The sequence below is a fragment of the Diorhabda sublineata genome, chromosome 10 (assembly GCF_026230105.1).
Source record: "Diorhabda sublineata isolate icDioSubl1.1 chromosome 10, icDioSubl1.1, whole genome shotgun sequence".
In the NCBI taxonomy this organism is placed as follows: Eukaryota; Metazoa; Arthropoda; class Insecta; order Coleoptera; family Chrysomelidae; genus Diorhabda; species Diorhabda sublineata.
In genome coordinates, this window is record NC_079483.1 from 3836851 (window position 1) to 3857152 (window position 20302).

The 20302-nt window shown below is 31.9% G+C and overlaps 1 protein-coding gene across 1 annotated transcript in view; it reads right to left on the minus strand.

Moving 5' to 3' along the window:
* LOC130449262 (O-acyltransferase like protein) overlaps positions 1–19608 on the minus strand; it is a 94534-nt gene extending 74926 nt beyond the window's left edge. Inside the window, exon 1 of the mRNA XM_056786966.1 lies at positions 19293–19608. Coding sequence (XP_056642944.1) covers positions 19293–19521 — 229 coding nt within the window. The 5' untranslated portion in view covers positions 19522–19608. The remainder of the gene's footprint in view (positions 1–19292) is intronic.
* Between the last annotated feature and the right edge of the window lie 694 nt (positions 19609–20302).

A 20302-nucleotide genomic window follows, 5' to 3' on the forward strand; every position in this document is an offset into this window, starting at 1 on the left:
ACCATTCCAAACGCTCTTAGTCAGTCAAGCTGATACAACCACATATTAATTCAGTTGCCCAAACTTTTACTGCCTCAAATGGTGCGTAGTCTTCGTACACAGTGTCTCGCTCTTTCCCAATTCATATTGATAAGCGCTGACTCTATATTTCGACTGAAAAATGTTGACCCTAGAATTAAGAGCAGTATTTGAACAAATTAAGATAGCGAAAAAAACGTAAAACCTCAAAAATCTTGTATGATCGATATTGACCTTGTATAAATCTTGCTCTGCTCTGTTTTGGTTTTGCTTCCTCTGCAAGTCCCAGATAGATACCACAAGACTAAAACATCGAATATCAATCACAGACTGTAGCAGGCGGAAAGTGATTCTTTGCTGCTCGGTTCAATTATTGTATAAGTTGAGAGGTGTTTTTCCAGTACGACACCTGACCTACGCTTAAATCAACATCAGCTATCACCAAATGTTCCAAGACTCATATAGCTCGTATGAGCAAAACAAAGCACAAAAAAACAAAGCATATTTACTTCATTGGAAATCCATCCTTCACCGGAATAGACAGTGATTCTAGTATTCTATTGACATCCTTTGTTCATTTTTTCACACAAATTCAATAAGGTCGTACAATGATCACATCTAGAATCGATTGAAGATATTTGTGATCTGAGGTTTTAGTCAAAGACGTCCAGAGTCACTACAGCGACAGAAAAAAAATTTTACAGCATCATTTCTTAAATTTCAGATATCGTGTAATGATTTACTCCACCACAACAGTTTCTTGCTACTCAAATGAAAAATATTACGTTTATGATATTGACGCGTATCTAGGAATCAAATAATTATGTCAGTTACTAATCAATCATAACTACAGCTGATTTTGCAAGCATATATTAATATTTTAGAATATACTTTAGTCTATGTAAAATATATATGCGCAAGGCTACTCGTTATGAATGCAGAATACTAATTAACTTTGTTATGTTATAATTAAATGAAAGAAATGAGTAAGACCTATAACTAATCAATGATTTCGATACACAAAGGCAAACTTGATAAGGCTATGACTCTTTTCAATGTTGATTCTTTCAATCTGTACACCTTTTGTACAATATTTTTCCTTAAAATGTCGAGGACATCGATATAGTAACCATTATATGATTAAATTGAATAATTTCGTGAGAGGCTCAAAAGCGCTGACTCCGTGAGGCTTGAGAGTGCCCGAGCCTTCAGACCTCGAGACACTTTAGGGATCCAATTTGAAATTAAATATTTCATACGTAAAAAAAAGTAGAAGTAACGATCGAATTAATAGGCTTTGTTTTTTCTACAAGATATTAAAGTATAAATTAGTCGTTTGATTGTACTTGGAGCAACCTATTATGTAAAAGACAACATGCAATATTTTTGTTTTCATTCCACTTATTCACTTACTTTCCACCTCCTCTTCTATCGTAAGTGCAAAGATATAATTCCTTCTCTATTTGGTTCTGCCGATTGTTCCTATTTTCATCTACGTCTTCTGCTTGCCTTTTTTTTATTTCGGTTTTCCATATACCCTCAACTTCTCTTCTCTTCTCCTACATTGTCACTAACACCCAAATGCACAGTCGATCGCTAGCAATAGTCGGCGAAAGAGCGATTCGTAATTTGTATCGCACAGTTGTTCCTTTAGCGTCCTTTTTGCTAGTAAAACCTTGAAGCTAATGGCATTAGCTTCAGGATAATATTAAGTATTGTAATGTTTTTTGCTCTCACAGTCCAACAATATGTTATAATCGGTAAATACCCTTTTTATGCTGGTGTTCGAATTTAACAAAAGTTCGGACAAAAGCGAGTAGTGGCCGTGAGTGGGTAGCTGGATCCTCAGAAGAAGACTTAAGGCAGCTAACCTTGATCAAACAACGCCTCAAATCAACCTCAGCCGTTCTATGATCTACCAGAGATTATGTTAATTGGACTGACGAAAAATGAGGTTCCATTAGATACATCAGATTTGCTTCAAACATTTAGAGATGCCTTTGGATGTTTAAGATGTCTTTAAAGTAAGAAGAAATATAATCTTCATTCAAATATACAATTTATTCTATTTTTATCCTTTTTATCTATAATAAAAACACCTGTTTTGTCTAGATTATTCGACTGTTATTTTAAGGATTTCAGTTAATTAATTTCTTATGATTTATTAAATTTTTCTCAAGAATTCATTTTAAAAGCAAATCAGTGGTTATCACATTAATGAGTTATTATATTTACGACTATCATTGAATAAATAAATATTGTTGTTTAGGTATGTAGTCAAATGGATAAGGAAGTGAAAAATCTAACGCGTAATTTACTGATGGTTCTTAAATATAAATTGTCAAGGATGTGCATTCGATTCGGGAGAGCTTTAGAAAACTTTGTATTGAAAAATTATGAAACTGCAATTTCAATCTCAAATGGTTAAACAATAAAAAAATTATAACTTGATATAAGATATTGCAGGAAATGGAATTCAATTCTACTAATCGGAGATTTGTGAAGCGGCTAAACAGGAATTTCATGACAGAAAAAGTCTACGAGGTACTTGGGGCTTAGGGTGACTGACAACTACATCGTCTACAAGAGTCCCATATAAATTCGTTATGAAATTTACCTAATATATATAGGTGTTTCTAAATTCATGCAACAGAATTTGGAAGAGGATTTCTCGTATGAAATTAAGATTCTCCTTTCCGAGATATAAATCTTAAAAGGTGAATTGATTTATTATTTTTTTCTTATATTTCAGTAATGGTAAAAATTTGAAATTTTGTAAAGGACTAACCACGGGTATTTTTTCAATTTCCCTGTTACATTATACGGGGATGAAATTAGCAGCTCTTGAGTAATTTATTTCACATCAAAACTTTTTTTCAAGATTTTTATGAAATAAAATTATGACGTGAAATCCTTGTTTCACTTTCATAATAAAATGTTTCATGTTAAATGTCATGTCATGTTTCATGATAAAAAGAAGATTTTGGAAAGAATCTTCATGGGCCTTGCCGATAATTCATGGCTTGATAAAAACTGCACTAGAGCATTCAACAAAAAAAGTGCTGCTTATTGCAATTAGCACTCAAATTCTAGTGTTAAAAATTATATAAACTCTGTTACCTCGAGATATACCAGCAGGCAGACCACAGATGCTGGCAAGGAGCTATATAATAAGAGTGTGAAAGACAAACTTCTAAATTGTACAAATGGATAAATGTCTTCTGGTCGATCTAGCCTGCATTGAGGTATATCTATGCCAGCTGAACTAACAAGTCCGCTACGCAAACTCTTTTCTCTATCATATAAAAGGGGTCTCTTCTCTGCAGATCAAAGAATTGGGTTCAACCCATACAAAAAAAGAGACAAAAACGGTTCCCACTAACTACCGTCCGATTGCTTTATTTCCAGTCATTGCCAAGATCATAAAAAAGTTGTTAACCAGGAAATTTTGAGTCTGCTAACATCATCAGCTGCTGAAATATGGGGAATTCTGAGGAATGATACTGGACATATCGAAGTCTTTTGACAGGGTTTGGTATCACATCACAATCAATTAAGATCGTCCGGTTTGTCGACCTCACTTATCGACTGGCTTAGTAGTTTTCAGAAAGACCGATCTATCCAGGTCTCTATCGATATATACACCTCAGAGGATTTAAGTTGGTTCTGGTGTTTCTCATGCATATTGTCATCTACTCTTTTCTTCCTGTACATCAATGATTTACTCGAGAAGACTGCAAACCCGATCTTAAGCATCGCCGACGATAGCACACTGGTGTCCCAATATACTTGGCCAAGACCCAAATCTGTAGGTAGCAGCTGACCACCACCATCAATACCGATCTTAAAAATATTCCGGAGTGAGGTAGAAGCCATCTGATTGAATCTAATGTAGCGAAGAATAAGGCTGATATTTTTATAAAAAAGCTGGCACTGCAGAGCAGGATTTGATCCTGTATGGACATAAAATATCATCATCACCGTAATTTCGCTTGTTAGCTAGCAATATTTTCTGGCATATTCATTCATTCAGCACAATCGCTGGAAAAAAAATCGTGTCGATTGGTGCAAAGAAATGCTGAAAAAATTCAATTGCGGTGCTCCAAAAGAAGTCTATAAGATGGTGAAAATCGACGAAAGATGAATAAATTCATATGAACCCGAAATTAAACAACAATCGACCTTGTGGGTCTTATAAGACGAATGATATTCAACAAAAGCTGTTCGCGCTAGAAACACTTCGAAACAAAAGGTCGCCTGTTTTTTTCGGAACAGCTGGACGTCTCCACGTTTCCATTAGAACATCGTAGAACGGTCAATTCTGAATAGTAGAGCAGAATTTTTTCACCAGAAGTGAAGTGTTCGTACAAATCAGGTAAACCAATCGCAGAAGACGAAATATTATCCATCATGACAATGTCACACACATCAGTTCATTCAAAAATGTTTTTGAACAATCAAAACATCGAATTGATAGGTAATTAGCCGTACAGTCCTTGATTGGTACTCAATGATTCCTTCTTATTCCCGCAGATCAAAAATAAATTGTAAGGTCAGCATTTTTCTATATTTGACGAAGCGTTTGATGCGTTCAAATCACATGTCTTAAAGTTTTTTCATAATATATTAATTATTAGATTGCAATCCAGAATACTAATAACATTCAATAAACATATTATCTATAAAGAAATCTGATATTAATAAGAAATAGATTTTTTACTTTTACCTAAAAAACATGTGTTTATTAATTCAACGATGACAATAACAGCTGATTTGATTTTAAAATGAACTATAATCTTGAAAATAATTCGATGAATTATGTAGAATTAATTACATGAAATCATCAAAATGTGCTTTCAAGAATTTGACATTGAATTAGAAGAAATCTACAAACCGCAGATATTTATATGAAAATTACATTTTTGTTTACTTCAAAGATTTGTCAAAAGTTAACATTGTGGAGAAAATATGAATATTAGAAGCGGAATAACATACTAATCGTAATAATTTGTAACAAATGTGCAAAGTACCCTTTTCTCGTCGAATGTGAATCGAAGAAAGGCCTTTACCCACGAATTGCACACAAAATTTTTTCTACCATCGAAAATTTCATCAAAATATAGAGGTCTTATGGTAATTATAAAATATATTATATGTTTATCAATATTTTGAACATTTTAATAAAGATGTTCAAAACAACAGACGAATTGCCATGCCATCTCTTTGGCATGTATAAGTGCTACCGTAAAATAATTATTATACATAAGTAGGAAAATAAAAAATAGAATCAGTGGGACTTGAAACTGGGACCTCTCACATGTGAGTCTCGTACTACAGCCACTACACTACGGAGACCTTAATAATACGCTTTTAATAAAGAAATTTAATAATAAAACTACTGCGTAAAGTGAAGTTTTATACACTATAATGTGTGTCCTTCCTATTAGGACATTACACTGTTTCCGTAATGGGATTGTGGTAAAATTTAGTTTACTGATATATTATTTTAGGAATCAGTGAGGTCAGGGCCTCGAGAAATTCACATTTCGAAAAAATTTTTGGGAATAACTCAATCTCCACGAAGATTATGAAAGGTTTTATCACATTTATGCAATATTAATTAGAAAATCGTGTGTTATAAATAAATAGATAATCTAGAAGTCACAAATATTTAATATTATAGTGTAATACTGAAAATAATAAATAAAAAATAGAATTTTTGACATATTGATTGGCGTTTATTTGGGTTTGATGTTTGGTAGTCTAATACATTAAGGAGGTTATGACATTTTTTCGACGCTTTCTTGGCGCGTTTTAGAAGTGTATTAAAGTATTATTCGTAAAAAGAAAATGTTGCATTTTGGAAAAGATAGTTTGGAAGAACCAAAAGTTGAAGTAAATAACTTAATACCTTCCAATGTTAGGGAATCAAACTCAACAATATGGAAACAATTTTGGACATTGTGTAAAAGTATGAATAATATTTCTTGTGAAATAATTCCATTCTTTAATCATAAATCCAATGTTGAGACAAATAAAGTCATAAATAAAAATGTTCAATCGATGTTACAGCTAAAAATAATCATGTATACAAATAATATCGTTCGCACGTGACAGCTATGACGCCAGGGAAATTATCACTTAATAGTAATATTGCATGTCGAGGCATCTGATTGACTTGAAATGATAAGTATAACATTCTCTTCATAATTATTTATTTATAGCTTTCCAATCTATATTGTCAATTTATTTACTTAAAAATATCATTTATTTGAATTGATGTTTCCGCTACAATCTCAAGAATAGGTTTCGGCTTACGTCAACTAATAAATTAAATAACAGTACTGCTTAAGCAGTTGAATGTTGATGACGTTCTGCGGTTATGATGATTAAATAGTGATGAATTTACATTTACACGTGTGTACTGGAAAATATCTTGAAAATATACGTGTAAATAACCTGATGTGAATCAATTTAATTACAAGATATTGGCAAAGGTCACTCGAAAAGCATTTTTGCGACTACAGTTTTACGAAATTAATTTCAAGTTCCAGTTTCTGAAGGAAATTAATTCCTCCTAATTGATATTCCACCAAGTCGTGCGGTTGACATCTTTAGAAATTTACTGTTATATTGACTGCTTCTGAATCTATCAGAAATTTGGTCTGCCTACAATATATGGAAGTATATTTTTAAGGAATTCAACGAGTCGAGATGGTGTTGATTGTTTTCCATTTTATTTTTTACGAAAACCTTGGCGGTAATGCAGCATTATGATAAAACATCGATATGAACCAATCGGTCTTCTGTAATTAATCATAACACAATATCTGTGTTATCTTAAACGGAAAGAATGTTTTTTTGATTTAATTGTTTTCATCGTAATTGCTTAAAGACCTAGAAACCTCCACAAATATTCCACTTACAGAAAAAGAATTCTTGGAAATTCTAAAGTAGATTGTAGTACACAAAAAAATACGAAATAACCAATGAGTATACTATCAAAGGTACATATTCTGAAGGGATATTTATAAACTCAGGTAAATAAATTTACACAGGAACCAGAATTTTAAAGCAACCTAGGTACCCAATGGCACATACACTCCTAAGAGTGGGATTAGTGTCAGAATTATGAAGACCATCACCTTGTTTGAACTAATTCATTTGATAGCTTAATTATGAAATTTGGGGACACGAGTTTTTAGGAAGGTTGCATCAATTTGAGGAAGTTATCATAAGATCCTTATGATTGAGAAATGGAAGTAGTTACTAGGGAACTTTTTCTTGAAAAAACAAGAAAAATTGCTACCCTAAATATAGATATCTTGACATCATTAGGAATGCATAATCTACCGAAAGATCCCAGAGCCCTGTTTCAATGTTGTTACGAACTGTAGGAGTTGTAAGAGATTAACAAAGTCAGCCTCACTATTTGGTTTAACTCATGCTACTTACAGTATAGATTTTTTTTAATGTCCAAATATATCGTAATGTTATACAATAATTTGTGGGCTTGGTAAAGACAAGTACAGCTTATTCTATTTACCGGATGACTCCAATTTGAACTAGATATTATACAGCAATCGCATTTTTCAGTTAATGGAGATATTTAGACTTATTGAGAAACGAATTTCCACCTCTTTAAGAAGACTTACCCTTAACCAAACGTGGAGATATGTTCTTATAATATGATGGCTGTTCGAAAAATAATTCCATATATTTTTGGATTTTTTGGATCGAACATACCCTGATAGGTAGATAGCACATTGAGGTTTATTCAATTGGCCACTTAGATGTGCATGTTTAGCTCGCTCATATTTTAATGTATTCAAATAAAAGATTTTGTCCACATAAATAGACCCACGACAAGAGGATATGATTGAAAGAATACGACAGGTAATACGAAGTATTTCAATGGCAGAAAATGTAACTGCTGTGCCATCCACCCGTCAGTGACTTGTTAGCAATCTAAGAACTTTCCATCTAGAAAAAATTTCCAATTTCAGTTTGAGCAAACTCGTATCATAGACTTTTGAAGAAAAATTCTCGCAGTTAACACATTTCTTAAGATATCTCTGGAGAAAGAAAGATATCAACATACGGTTTTCGTTGATTTAATGATGATTCAATTCACTCTCATAAGGCTCACTCAAACTTCTATGCTTGTGTTTCAATTTGGAAAGAGAAATCATAATATCTAAAATATGTGAAACATGCCCTATAGCATTTAAGTTGCTAATAAAATTGCTTAGAATTCGTATATTTTGTATTATTGGACTAATAGGGATTTTTTACTAAGCAAGGTTCCCACTCTCCCCCCTTCTAATTTGAAGAGATAGACTGATCCTTGTAAAATGAAAAATGAGCGGAATTTCTTGAAGAATTTGATTATCGTGTATAAACTTCCACTTGATTTTGTAGATTTTAAAAAAAAATTTTAATCTTATATTAACAAATATCTCTAATGGTGGCCCTAAAAATATTATCCACGTGTTTCTTGGGGCTATGTTTGTTATATTTTTTTTATCTGAAGGTCCAAGTTACCCACCCGGTACATTTATCTATGTCAAGACACTTTTCTGTTTTATCTGGTGGATTAGCGTATGTTTATTCCAACACACTTTTTGTTTATTATTAAATATAGTTTGAAAGAACTAAGAAGTTAAAAATAATTTTCAAAATAAGTTTAAAACAATAATGAATGAAAAATAAACAAAGTTCCCCACGATTTTTTCACAATAATACTAGTTTCAAAGAGTAAAAGTGTGTTCATTAGTTTATAGTTCGATTTCTCATCAAAAATGAAATTTTTGTTCCAGTCATTTATATTATAAATCTTCAGCAGAGGGTCACGGATGTAAAATTCTTTTCGAATAACACAATAAAATTTGAGTTGTTGAGCTCTAAAGTAATACTGATATAGGTAGTATAGTAAATCTCCAACAGAAGGCAGATAGTTATAAAATTTAATTTGATTAATGCGAGAATTTGCAGTGAGGATTTCTAGAAAAAAATCGCCGAAGAAACAAGTTTTTTTCTAGCGTGAACGGGATTTGAATTAACGACCGGCGAATCCGGAGGTTGTTGCCTTAACCCGATCGTCCAACGAATGTAATTAAAATGGTGGGATATACTAACAGTTATAAGCCACAAAGGAGAGTTACAGACAAGCTCACAAACAAACCCTATACAGGTGAAGCTGATAAAATCGTGCTTAAAATCGATGATTTAGTACGTTTTCGTCTTTATCTCTTTTTATGACTCACCTAGTTTAATTTTAAGCAATCTGAAGAAGTTTAAATGGTCGAGTTTATTTCTTTGACAATTCAATGACTGGTGATTCGATAACACATCATTCACACTTCTGCTTTTAAAACAAAAATAATCGTATTAAAACAAACAAAATGCACGGATACAGAAATCTGTGTGTGAAATAAACTTTGTATATAGCTTATGAAATTTGATTAATTAGTTGATTTATGACTAAAATCAAATATTTTCATAGAGATAGTACCTCATTTTTATTTCCACCAAAAGACCACTAAATATTATAAATAGATATAAACTATAAATGCTACTAGAGAAGCAAATATATACAGAAAGGTGCCAAATGACCTCGGTGTCGATGCACCTTTTAACATTTCCTTCCAAGGTAATTTCATTACTTAAATTACTTCGTTAATTAATATGAATGTTTTTGGTTCATAGGTAAAACTTCATCCATTTGATAATTATGTATTGATTCAATCAAATTATGTTTATTGAATTATACATTAGTTAACAACAGTTATTTATTGTGTGTCTCAGAACGTTTAAAAGCAAAAATATACTTCATCTAATAGAGAATAAAACTTCAGATATATGCTAGAAAGATATAACAAAAATTGATAAAGAATAAACCTATAGTCCAAAGAAAAAGAATGAATACTATAATAAATGTTAAATTTGTCTTTAGCATTTTTCAGTATAGTAGATGTGATGTTCAATAATTTCTTCTCATGATTTGGGCTTCTAAAAATAACTTTAACCTGTACCCGGTGCTATTTACCAGACATGTTGCAACGACTCTACAAAGTGAGTTGTCTGTCTAGAAGATGTGACTTACTTCTTTTCCAAGAATAGTGAATGAGACTACCGTAACATTTGTCTATGAACAATCTCGCACTCACAGAGAAGGTACTCAGCTGTTGCTTTTGTTTACTCGCAGAAAGACCAGAGTTTTCTGAAGTTACTGTTTGCAGATGGTAATTTACCAGACAGAGTCCAATCAGCATACCAGTAACTTTCCTTACCCTAATGAAAAGCGTTGTTGGGTTTAGTTGGTAGAATAAGAGAATTACTGATTAAGTTTCGGCAACACTGCGTAAATGAGTATTTTACAGACACTTGAAACCTTGATCTTGGTATAAAAATGGAATTAAATGGCTATTTTCGACGTTGATTCAATCAACAGTGTTCAATCAGCGTGTTTCGCTGGTGTTCAATCGTAGTCGCATTTCGCTGCAGAATGATTTTTAATAATGTTGTCTAAAATCAACTGTAATACCAGAAAAATCAATACTAAACGTAAACTGATATTACAAGATCGTCATGTAACAAACCGTGACATTGAGGCATACTCGGACATTAATTCCACTTGCATACATTCAATATTGTATGAACAGTTGGCTATCAAAAAGATTTGATCACGCTAGATACCACATAATATGCTAATCGATCGAAAAAAAATTGTGTCGATTGGTGGAAAGATAGAAAAAATTCAATAACGGTGCTTCAAAAGACGTCTAGAAGATCATTCCTGGCGACGAATCATAGATCTATGCATTTGAATGCGAAAATAAACAACAATCAATTGTATAGATCTTTCAAAACGAGCCAAATCCAACAAAAGTTGTTCGTACTCGAAGCACTTTGGAGCAAAAAATGATCGCTTATATTTTCGGAATAACTGGACGACATGTCGCCGTCGTTCCATTAGAACAACGTAGACTCTCTCTTAATCTCCTTGTGATCAGCGTGTTCATTGTTGGGTTCCTAAATCAGAGCAACATTGTTATTTGCTCCCAGAGTTCAGGAAATTTATTATTCATTCTGTGGTTAGCTATTCAAAATTATACCTTTTTTGATATTTTTATAGCTAAATCAAGTTATTTAAAACTGTTTCCTCAATATTTCTACGATTACCAACGAGCCTTCCTATACATATTCATGTTTATTTTATGTGTAAATATAAATTTTAGTTAATGTCATTAGAGTTAGATAATTTGGTGATCAAATATTATATTACCTTCAAATCATGGTCAGAAAATTTTGTTTTTCTGATTTAGACACATCCTTATTCACTTCCCGACAAATAGATGAAGAAATTAAAAATCAGTTGTTACAGGGTGACCCATAAGTAATGGTCACTTCATTAAAATATTGATGAGAGAAAATATATAGGGTAAAAAGCTCATATGCAAAATATAAACTGCTATAGAAGAAAAAATGAACCACCATAATTTTTTTGGCGCATTTTAACAGAAACATGCGCTATAACTAGCGTTTTATCCTTTCGTCCGTTTGTCTATAGCAGCGTTATCTCCTCACAGGAAGTATGTAGCAAGTTTATTAGATTTTGCATTTAATTCCTTTATAAGTTTAGATGTGCCGTAACGAAAGAAATTGATGGAATGATCCAATTGATTTTCCAAAAACGACCGAATCGATTTGATTAAAAATTGTTAGGGAGATAGTTTTGAACCAAAAGAAGGATACAGTATACTTCTCATCCTCTATCCGTGGGACGTGCCTTGAAACGTGGTATAATATCAAGCAACAAAGAGAAAAATCGAGAATTCATTAGTCAAAACATCAGTCTAGCCGTTCATTTTTTTAAATTGATATAACACAACGCAAATCACAAGGAATAAGAAAACTTTAGTTAACAGCGTCTTATAATGTTATTTATGGTTAAGTTTGATCAAAAATTTGACAAAATTTTGAAGTTGACAGATTGATGTCTGTGTTTCTAGGACTGAAGAAGAACGAGAAATTGCACGTGCTTCTCAATCACAAAAGCAAAAAAACAACCCGCGGAATGCATCGGCACTGATTTGAATCGATTAGCATTTCGATACGATTGCAGCAGCAGTTTTCCAATATTAATTCCGCAGTATGAGCCATTGCATCCATTGCTTGGTGGCAAAACACATCATTTGGAACATACATTACTGAAGAACAAGGATTTAATCTGACAATGAAGATACCTATTTACTTGGAAGTGTTTGGATTAACAGTACACACTTTAGGAGTAAAAGTTAACTCTGTAGTAAACTTGCTTCGAAACATAAGCCAACCAAAACTGTGCAACGAAACGCGTTTGATGGTGAGTAAATTGATGAACAATGTGATTTACATTCAGTCTCTGAAGACGATAACTTGGTCATTGAAATGTGCGTCTGTTGAATAATTGATTTTATAAATAGGATGAAGGTTCACACAACTTTCAAGAAATAGTCAATTCAATTTATCCAACCCTCTCCACAGGACAGTATCTATAGTAGAAAAGGAAACCAAAGTCAATAGTGAAAAAAGGTAGCTCAAATAATGTGATTCGTTAAACCCAACAAATATCCTACACACTAAGCCTTCTACTATTACTTTCTAATGTGTTTGAGAAGGAAAATAACAAAAAAAATCAAAGTTCAGGTAGGAAATTATTTGTAGGTCATTCAAGAAATCGATGCATCTAAAGAAATGCAAAAACTATTACCGAGGATGTAATTTTGGCTTATCATGTACAGAAATGAGAAATCGTTAGAACTTCTATTCTGTGGAGCATCTACTGGATGCTGAAAAATACCATTTTGGTTAAAAATAATGTCAGCATAGCCAGGTTCCAGAAGTTTATGGTATTTCTTGAAAAGAAGAACGTTGGATAGAAAACAAAGAAGTAAATAATCATTAACAGAAAAGAAATCAATAAATTTATTTGGGAATCCGAAAAATCATAATCGGAAGAAAAAAGTGTCAACAAAAAAACTAACAAAAATGACAATCAAATAAATGATATTGAAGATATGATGGTCATAAAAATACCAGATTCAAAAACTCACGTTGAAAGAATATTTGTTGTATTTGAACAAGAAAATTTGATATTATACAGGCAATATTTGTCATTACGACTATCCTATACTACAAAGACTATAAATTATAAATTGTGTATTCGACTTGTTGGTGTACACTAGTTCTAGAAATTTGGGGCTAAATTGCAGATTTTTTGCTGATAATGCTGAGTATATCACACATTTAAAGAGACATAGTGGCTGGATGTCTACCAATGTCGTTCAAGGATATATAGACCATTCTCTTACGAAATTAAAATTTCCAAGACCATACAAACTTTTTCATTTCTCATGAATAATATAAGCAATAACTAGTATATTTTTGATTTTATTCCATATATAAATAACACAAAAAAATGTGCTGCTTTACTTATTTTTATAATTAAATCAGGCAGTTTCTGAAAAAATAATGTACTTAACACGACCAGATGTTGATTTTTTGGACTTGCAGACTTCCAGGACTCTCCTATGGCTCGCTATAAAATCTTGATTACTTGTTCGAAAAAAAAACAGTACTTTTTTCCAGTTATGTAAATTACTATATCGTAGTTGAGAGGAAATTAGTTAAATTTAGTGGAGAAGAAAAAGTATCTAGGTTCATGCATTTTCATGTAAAAATTATCTATAGTGTTTATTTCAATCAATTATTGTTAACTGAATTTTTATAACTCTTCTTTGTGGCTCATTGCTGTTAGTATATCCCGCCACATTAATTGCGTTCATTAGCCGAGCGTTCACTTTATAAAATGTAAATTTGGTTTCTTTTCGGAAAATTATCAATGTAAGTGTTTTTGTACATCGAAACGAATTCAACAATTGTCTGCCCTCTGTTGAGGATTTACTATACTAACTGCATCAGTATTACTTTATAACTTATTATCTTGTTGGAGAATAATTCATCCGTGCACCGTGAGTTGGAGATTTACAATACTAACGACTAGAAGTTAGAGAAAAATTTTATTCTCATCAATCAATTGATTTTAAAACTGGAAAATAAATATTATTTGAAAAAGCTAAAAAACTAGAAGTAATTTTTTTAAACTAAGATTATAACAATAATAAATGAAAAATACTAGAGTTAAGTAATCTAAAACAACCCCCTTCACAGCGGCGTATCATCATCAATTACTTATTTATTATTATGAACTCTAGCTTCAATAAGTTATCGTTACTATAAATTTGTCTATGTTTAGTCTGTCTGTCAGTTTTATAGATTTCACTTCAACCCTATTAAAGTATCGACTTCAATTATTTATTATTAATGTGACGATAATGAACCATAAATATATTTATCTAATTTTATAATTATTATTTTAGAAGATAAGATCTAATATATAAAGAAGTCTGTAAAACTAATACTTAGTTCATTCAATTTGATATTCGTCTAGTACGCCAGTCAGATTAGTGTAACTATTTGTAACTTTAAATTATTAAATCCTCAATTTGCTAAATAAACTTTTTTAAAAAGCAAGTTAGTGAATTGAGATATTTAATTCTAGTTTAATTCTGAAAAAAGTGTGGGTTTCATGTGTTCTAGGTTTAAGTGCTTTAAAAGCATGTTTTCCAGTTTTATTATTAAGTATTTGACCTTCGGAAAGAATTTGAGGTACTTAGTAGTTTCCAAATTCAAATCAAAATTTGCAAAATTGCGTATTTATTCAGAAACAAAAAAACAACAACATATTCGTGTGCATCTGGTCTAATCTCATTTCTTCTCTGAGTTTTGTATGCACGTTCGTCACACGTGCCTACAGTTGTAACATCTACCAATTGTAAACAGAACGCCGAAGAATAAACATCGCTTATCAAAACATTAGTACACTTTATGAAAGAATTTTTATTATGAAATTCAAATCGCATGTTAAGCATGATATTTCATGCTCACAAACTGTTGGAAAAGTGCATAATATATTTAAATTTATGACGACAGAGGCACAACGTAGTTAGACACAATGTTAAGCGCGTTAATTAGTTATTAAATATTTTGCTCTTAAATTGGGCTTCTAATTTTTCTACATCTAGAAAACATTTTTTTCATGAACGTAGAAAAAATATTGTATGCAACTTGTGAAAAAAGTGTTTATTACACTCGACGTGTTGTCAAAATAAATACTTTTTGCACTTGTTACATAAATAATTATTATTTTGTTCATGAAGTTTTTCAATCCGCTCCATTCATTTCACAAACTTTTCCACTCACAAAATAAATCATCACTTTCAACACACACATCATAAATAACAATTAATGATCACAAATTTAAATAATTGAAATAAAATTAACAAATAAATTGATGTGTTTTTTAATTTTTAGATGCATTTACTTAGCACATTCCTCTGCACGATAATTTCTAATATCTCCTAATGATTTGTGTTAAGTTCACCTACAAAAATGAATATGGATTAATTTTAAGTCTTAAAAATTACACACCATTAAATGTACAATTCAATATCATCCTATGTTCTACTTAGAATTTAAATGACAGTTTGAATATAATTTCGTAATAGTGATTTTTTGCTGGTATCTTTTTGGCAACATTATTTTTGACAAATCACGCGTAAATCGTGTCTTGGAATCATTGTCAAACTCGTTAAGTTAGGTCTATAGTTCAATCATGAATCGACTTACGAACGAAAAACGCTTGCAAATTATTGAATTTTACTCTCAAAATTTATACTTGATTAAGCACTACTTCCAATTTATGGGTAGTTTGGGCGGCCTACTGAGGGAACTATTCGGAAGTTTGTGACTAAATTTCGAACCCAGTTCACACTATTGGACAATAAACCACTAACACGCAAATATACAGTGAGAACCGAAGAAAATATTGCAGCTGTATCCTCCGGTGTTACTGATGACCGTGAAATGTCAATTTGCCGCCGTTCGCAGCTATTGGGCTTCTGTTACTCCACTACGTAGAAAATTTTGCGAAGGGATTTGGGTGTAAAATCTTATAAAATACGGCTGGTGCAAGAATTGAAGCCACACTTGTTTAGCGACGAGGCTCATTTATGAAAGGATAAGTTAACCAGCAAAATTGCCGCATCTGGAGTGAAGACCAGCCAGAAGCATTGCAAGAGCTACCAATTCATCCCGAAAAAATCACTGTTTGGTTTGGAACATTACTGTGAATGGCGAGCTCTACCGTGTGATGATTGTGTCGATTTCTTTTGCCCAAAATGGAAGAATTGGACATATCTGACATGTGGTTTCGACAAGATGGTGCCACATGCCACACGGCACGCGAAACAATGGCCAAATTGAGAGCCGCCTTCAGTGAACACTTCACCTCACGTTTGGGGCCCGTCAACTGGCCGCCTAGATTGTGTGTCGTGTGATTTAACGCCTTTGGACTATTTCTTGTGGGGCCATGTTAAGGGTTAAGGCTAATGTCTACAGGGATAAACCAGCAATGATTGACGCACTGGAAGCCAATATTGAAGCATTTATGCGTGAAATACCGGCCGATATGTTGGAGAGAGTGTGTCAAAGTTGGACCTTACGCATGGGGTATCTAAAGTGGAGCCGCGGATAACATTTGCATGAAATCATCTTCAAATATTAAATGATATTTATCGTTCTATCGATTCAAATAAAGGTTTCATCAATTTTTTCTATACCTACTGATTAGTATTATATCAATCGATTCAAATTGAGTCGTGAGAAGGCCGAATTTGTGTTCTAAAGCATTCTCATGTAGAAATGTCAATTAATATTTTAACCTACCTTATATGGAATATGTTTCTATTTATTAAGTTCTGAAAATATAGTTATGAAAATCAATATAATTTATCCATCTTAATTATTATAAAAAATAGTATTATACAAGAACAAAGCAGTAATTGAAATGGATATGAAAATAAACAAGAACAAGACAAAAGTAATGGTGATAGAAAAGAAGAGACCAAGATAAATATAAGAATTAATACAGAAAAACTCAAACAAGTTGAATACTATCAATACCTAGGAACAATATTGAACGGAAACGGGACATAAGATGGAAATATAAATAACGTGAGTGTAAAACTAATGAACCATAAATAAAAAAAACAGAAACATTTTGCTAAGGATATTATAAATAATATAGACCAATTCGAACATTCCGATGTAAATCTTGGGAATTGCCAGGACGACAGAAAAATAAAATTGAGGTTATAGATATAAGAAATAATGAAAGAAGTGATAAAAGAAGATATAATAAAAAAAGTAGACATAGGAAAATACCTAAATATACAACCAACATTAGATGATATAGAGGATAGACAAATAAAATGTTATGAACACTTACAGCGGATGAATGAACAACGACCCATTAAAATAATATGGAAAGCGAAAATTGGAAAAAACAGGGAAAGAAGTGGAACAGGAATCGTGGAAGAGAGTACTGAATGAACGAGGAATGCACTGGAAAGAAACAAAGGACCTAGCTCATAATAAGAATGAATAGAGGAAATTTGCGCAAACATAACCATCAACACCCTACACCACTAAGTAGTAGAGAAACTGGAATCAAAACAAATTATTAGAGAACAGAAATACACATGAAAGAATAGGCGAAATTGGTACCCAACAAAGAAGATGATAGATCAATATTTGAATCCCTAGATAGTTTATAGTTGTATGATTTTAGAAAGAATTTCTGTTTTTAAAACAAGATTCGATTATTTTTATATATAAATGTAATTAATTGAAAATGGATTATTGAAGTGTTTCGAAATCTTAATGGGTCGCTGCCAAAGACATGAAATTAATTTATTATTTATAATAATTTATAATTATATAATATATAATTATATAATATAATAATAAATTTATAATAATACAGATTTTGCTCAAATCTATTTCTAACATTTTGTAGCATATCAGGTGTTATGTTTCTGCACTCTGGTGTAATCCGTTGGCAAAGATCTTCTATGGACTAGGGCAAAACATTTATTTTTTAAGTGTCCCCAAAGAAAAAAGTCTAAAGGCCATAAACAAGCATGTTTAGGTAGACGTCACCAGTTGGGTTTCCAGGAATAAAAAGTGGTCCTTTGATATGATTTCCCAATATGCCACACCAGACGTTTATTTTTTGAGGATATTGGGTATGAACCTCACGGAATAAATGTAACGTAACGGCAATTGTGCCTATTCACAACTCCATTCAAATAAAATGTGCATTCGTCGAAAAAACAAACGTTAAATAATAATTGCGGATCTTCAATTAAATGCTAGCTCATTGTTTTACAAAATTGCAGCCTTCTATCAGGATCATCCTCATTTAGTACTGTACTAGTTTGATTTTGTACGGATGAAATTTGTACGCTTTTAAAATTTGTATTATGGACGAACGAGAGACACCTAAGGCTTCAGCTAGTTGACGAGTACTTTGAGTATGATCCAATTCAACATAACACAATTTCATTTCTGATCGGTTTCTGCGGCTGGTGTTTTACATTACAGACAGATCCGGTATCTACAAACTTTTTAACTAACTTGCCAACGTACACATCATTCACATTTTTATCGGGATGACTCTCATTAAATAAGCGAGCCGTAAGTCTAGCACAACTATTATTTTTAAAATAAAGCTTAACTATTTCAACTCGTTCTGGAATGGAATAAATTATTTTGTACCGTGAAATTAAAATAACTTCAAAAAGCAACCAAACTGAATCAATGAAGAGACATAAATAAACTGTGTAAATTCTTTTCCTACACGTATCTGCAGTTTTTATTTCAACAGAAAAAACCATAACCATCAATGAGGAATTTTTGTCGTGTTTTTGAAATCCCATTTTCCTTTAAGATAAATAATTTAGAAAAGATTGTAGTTGTTTTCAATCGTAATAATTAAAACTTATTTGTATTTTTCGTTAATACCAAAATTATCGGTTTAATGTCTTTAAAGCCGTTTTCGCATTAACTGTTTTAGTAAAACTCAACAAATAGGGTATCATTAGATAGACAATTTTGTACCCTTTCAAATAATATATCAGTCAACCCCTCTTTTTATTTGAAATTTAGGGGGTTAAAGGCGCAGATCGAATAATATGTTTATAAATTGTCCCCTTTAAAAGCAAAATCGACGTGTCCGAGCATTTTTGAATTTAATTACAAAAAAAAGAGAAAAGCTAGGTGCAAACTTTTCGTCGTATACCTGTAAATAAATGTCAATAAAATATTACCTTGTTCCATACACTTCGTTAAATTTTTAACGCAAAGTCTTCCTCTTTCTTCATAATTGTCCTGGCTGCTACTATTAACACCAAAATTCAAATCGTTATTAACATTCGTTTTCACAACACTGAAGTTGGTTATATTTTTGAAAATGTTTTGAAATCTATAAGATTGATTTTCAGAATTGTTCGTTAAAAGAAAACACCCCGCTAAAACGATCGCTAATAATAGATTCATTTCAGCGTTTTTAATTTTTCACGTTTATCGTTAAAATTCGGCGTCAGCATTAGCTTTACAACCACATAATGCGGGATTTGCAAGCTTTGCACGTGTATTAATGAATGGATGTGATGTTAGGTACCGCAAAGGATTGTTCACCCCACTTTTTTAACATTAGGTACTACTACTTTTGAAGAGTGTAGGTAAACACGCGGTAACTAATTCAGCGCAATTTTTAATTAGACGAACTTTATTCTTCTTGCTGAATTCAAATAATGTGAGATTCATAGTAATTGGTATTACGCAACATTGGAACAACACTAACAAGTGGAAATAATCTATTTACATGTTCTTATTTTAGAAAAAAATAACATTAAATTCTAATTAGATTAAGTATACCGGGCTTTTCATTATAAATTGACCTTCTCATCCAATTTACCACAGAACTTAATATAAATGATTTGGGAAAAAAAACGAGATCTACTCAGTATTAAAAGAATAAATTAAAATTTGAAAAAAACTAAATAACACGTTTTTAGCAATAATCAAACTAATAAATAAAAAATAATTCTTAACATAAAATAGAATTGTTGATGATCAAATTGTATGACATTTTTAAACTTTACTTTTGTAATCAATAGAACTGAGTCTGATTCTTAGTCCGGGTATTGTTTCTCGGTGGGTCTATTATGTGGGTGACTGAAATATATTTCATATATGTTCGGCATTTTTTAAATCAAACATATCCTAATAGGAGGATAGGACGTGGGACTTTATTGAGTTGGCCGCTCAGATCTCC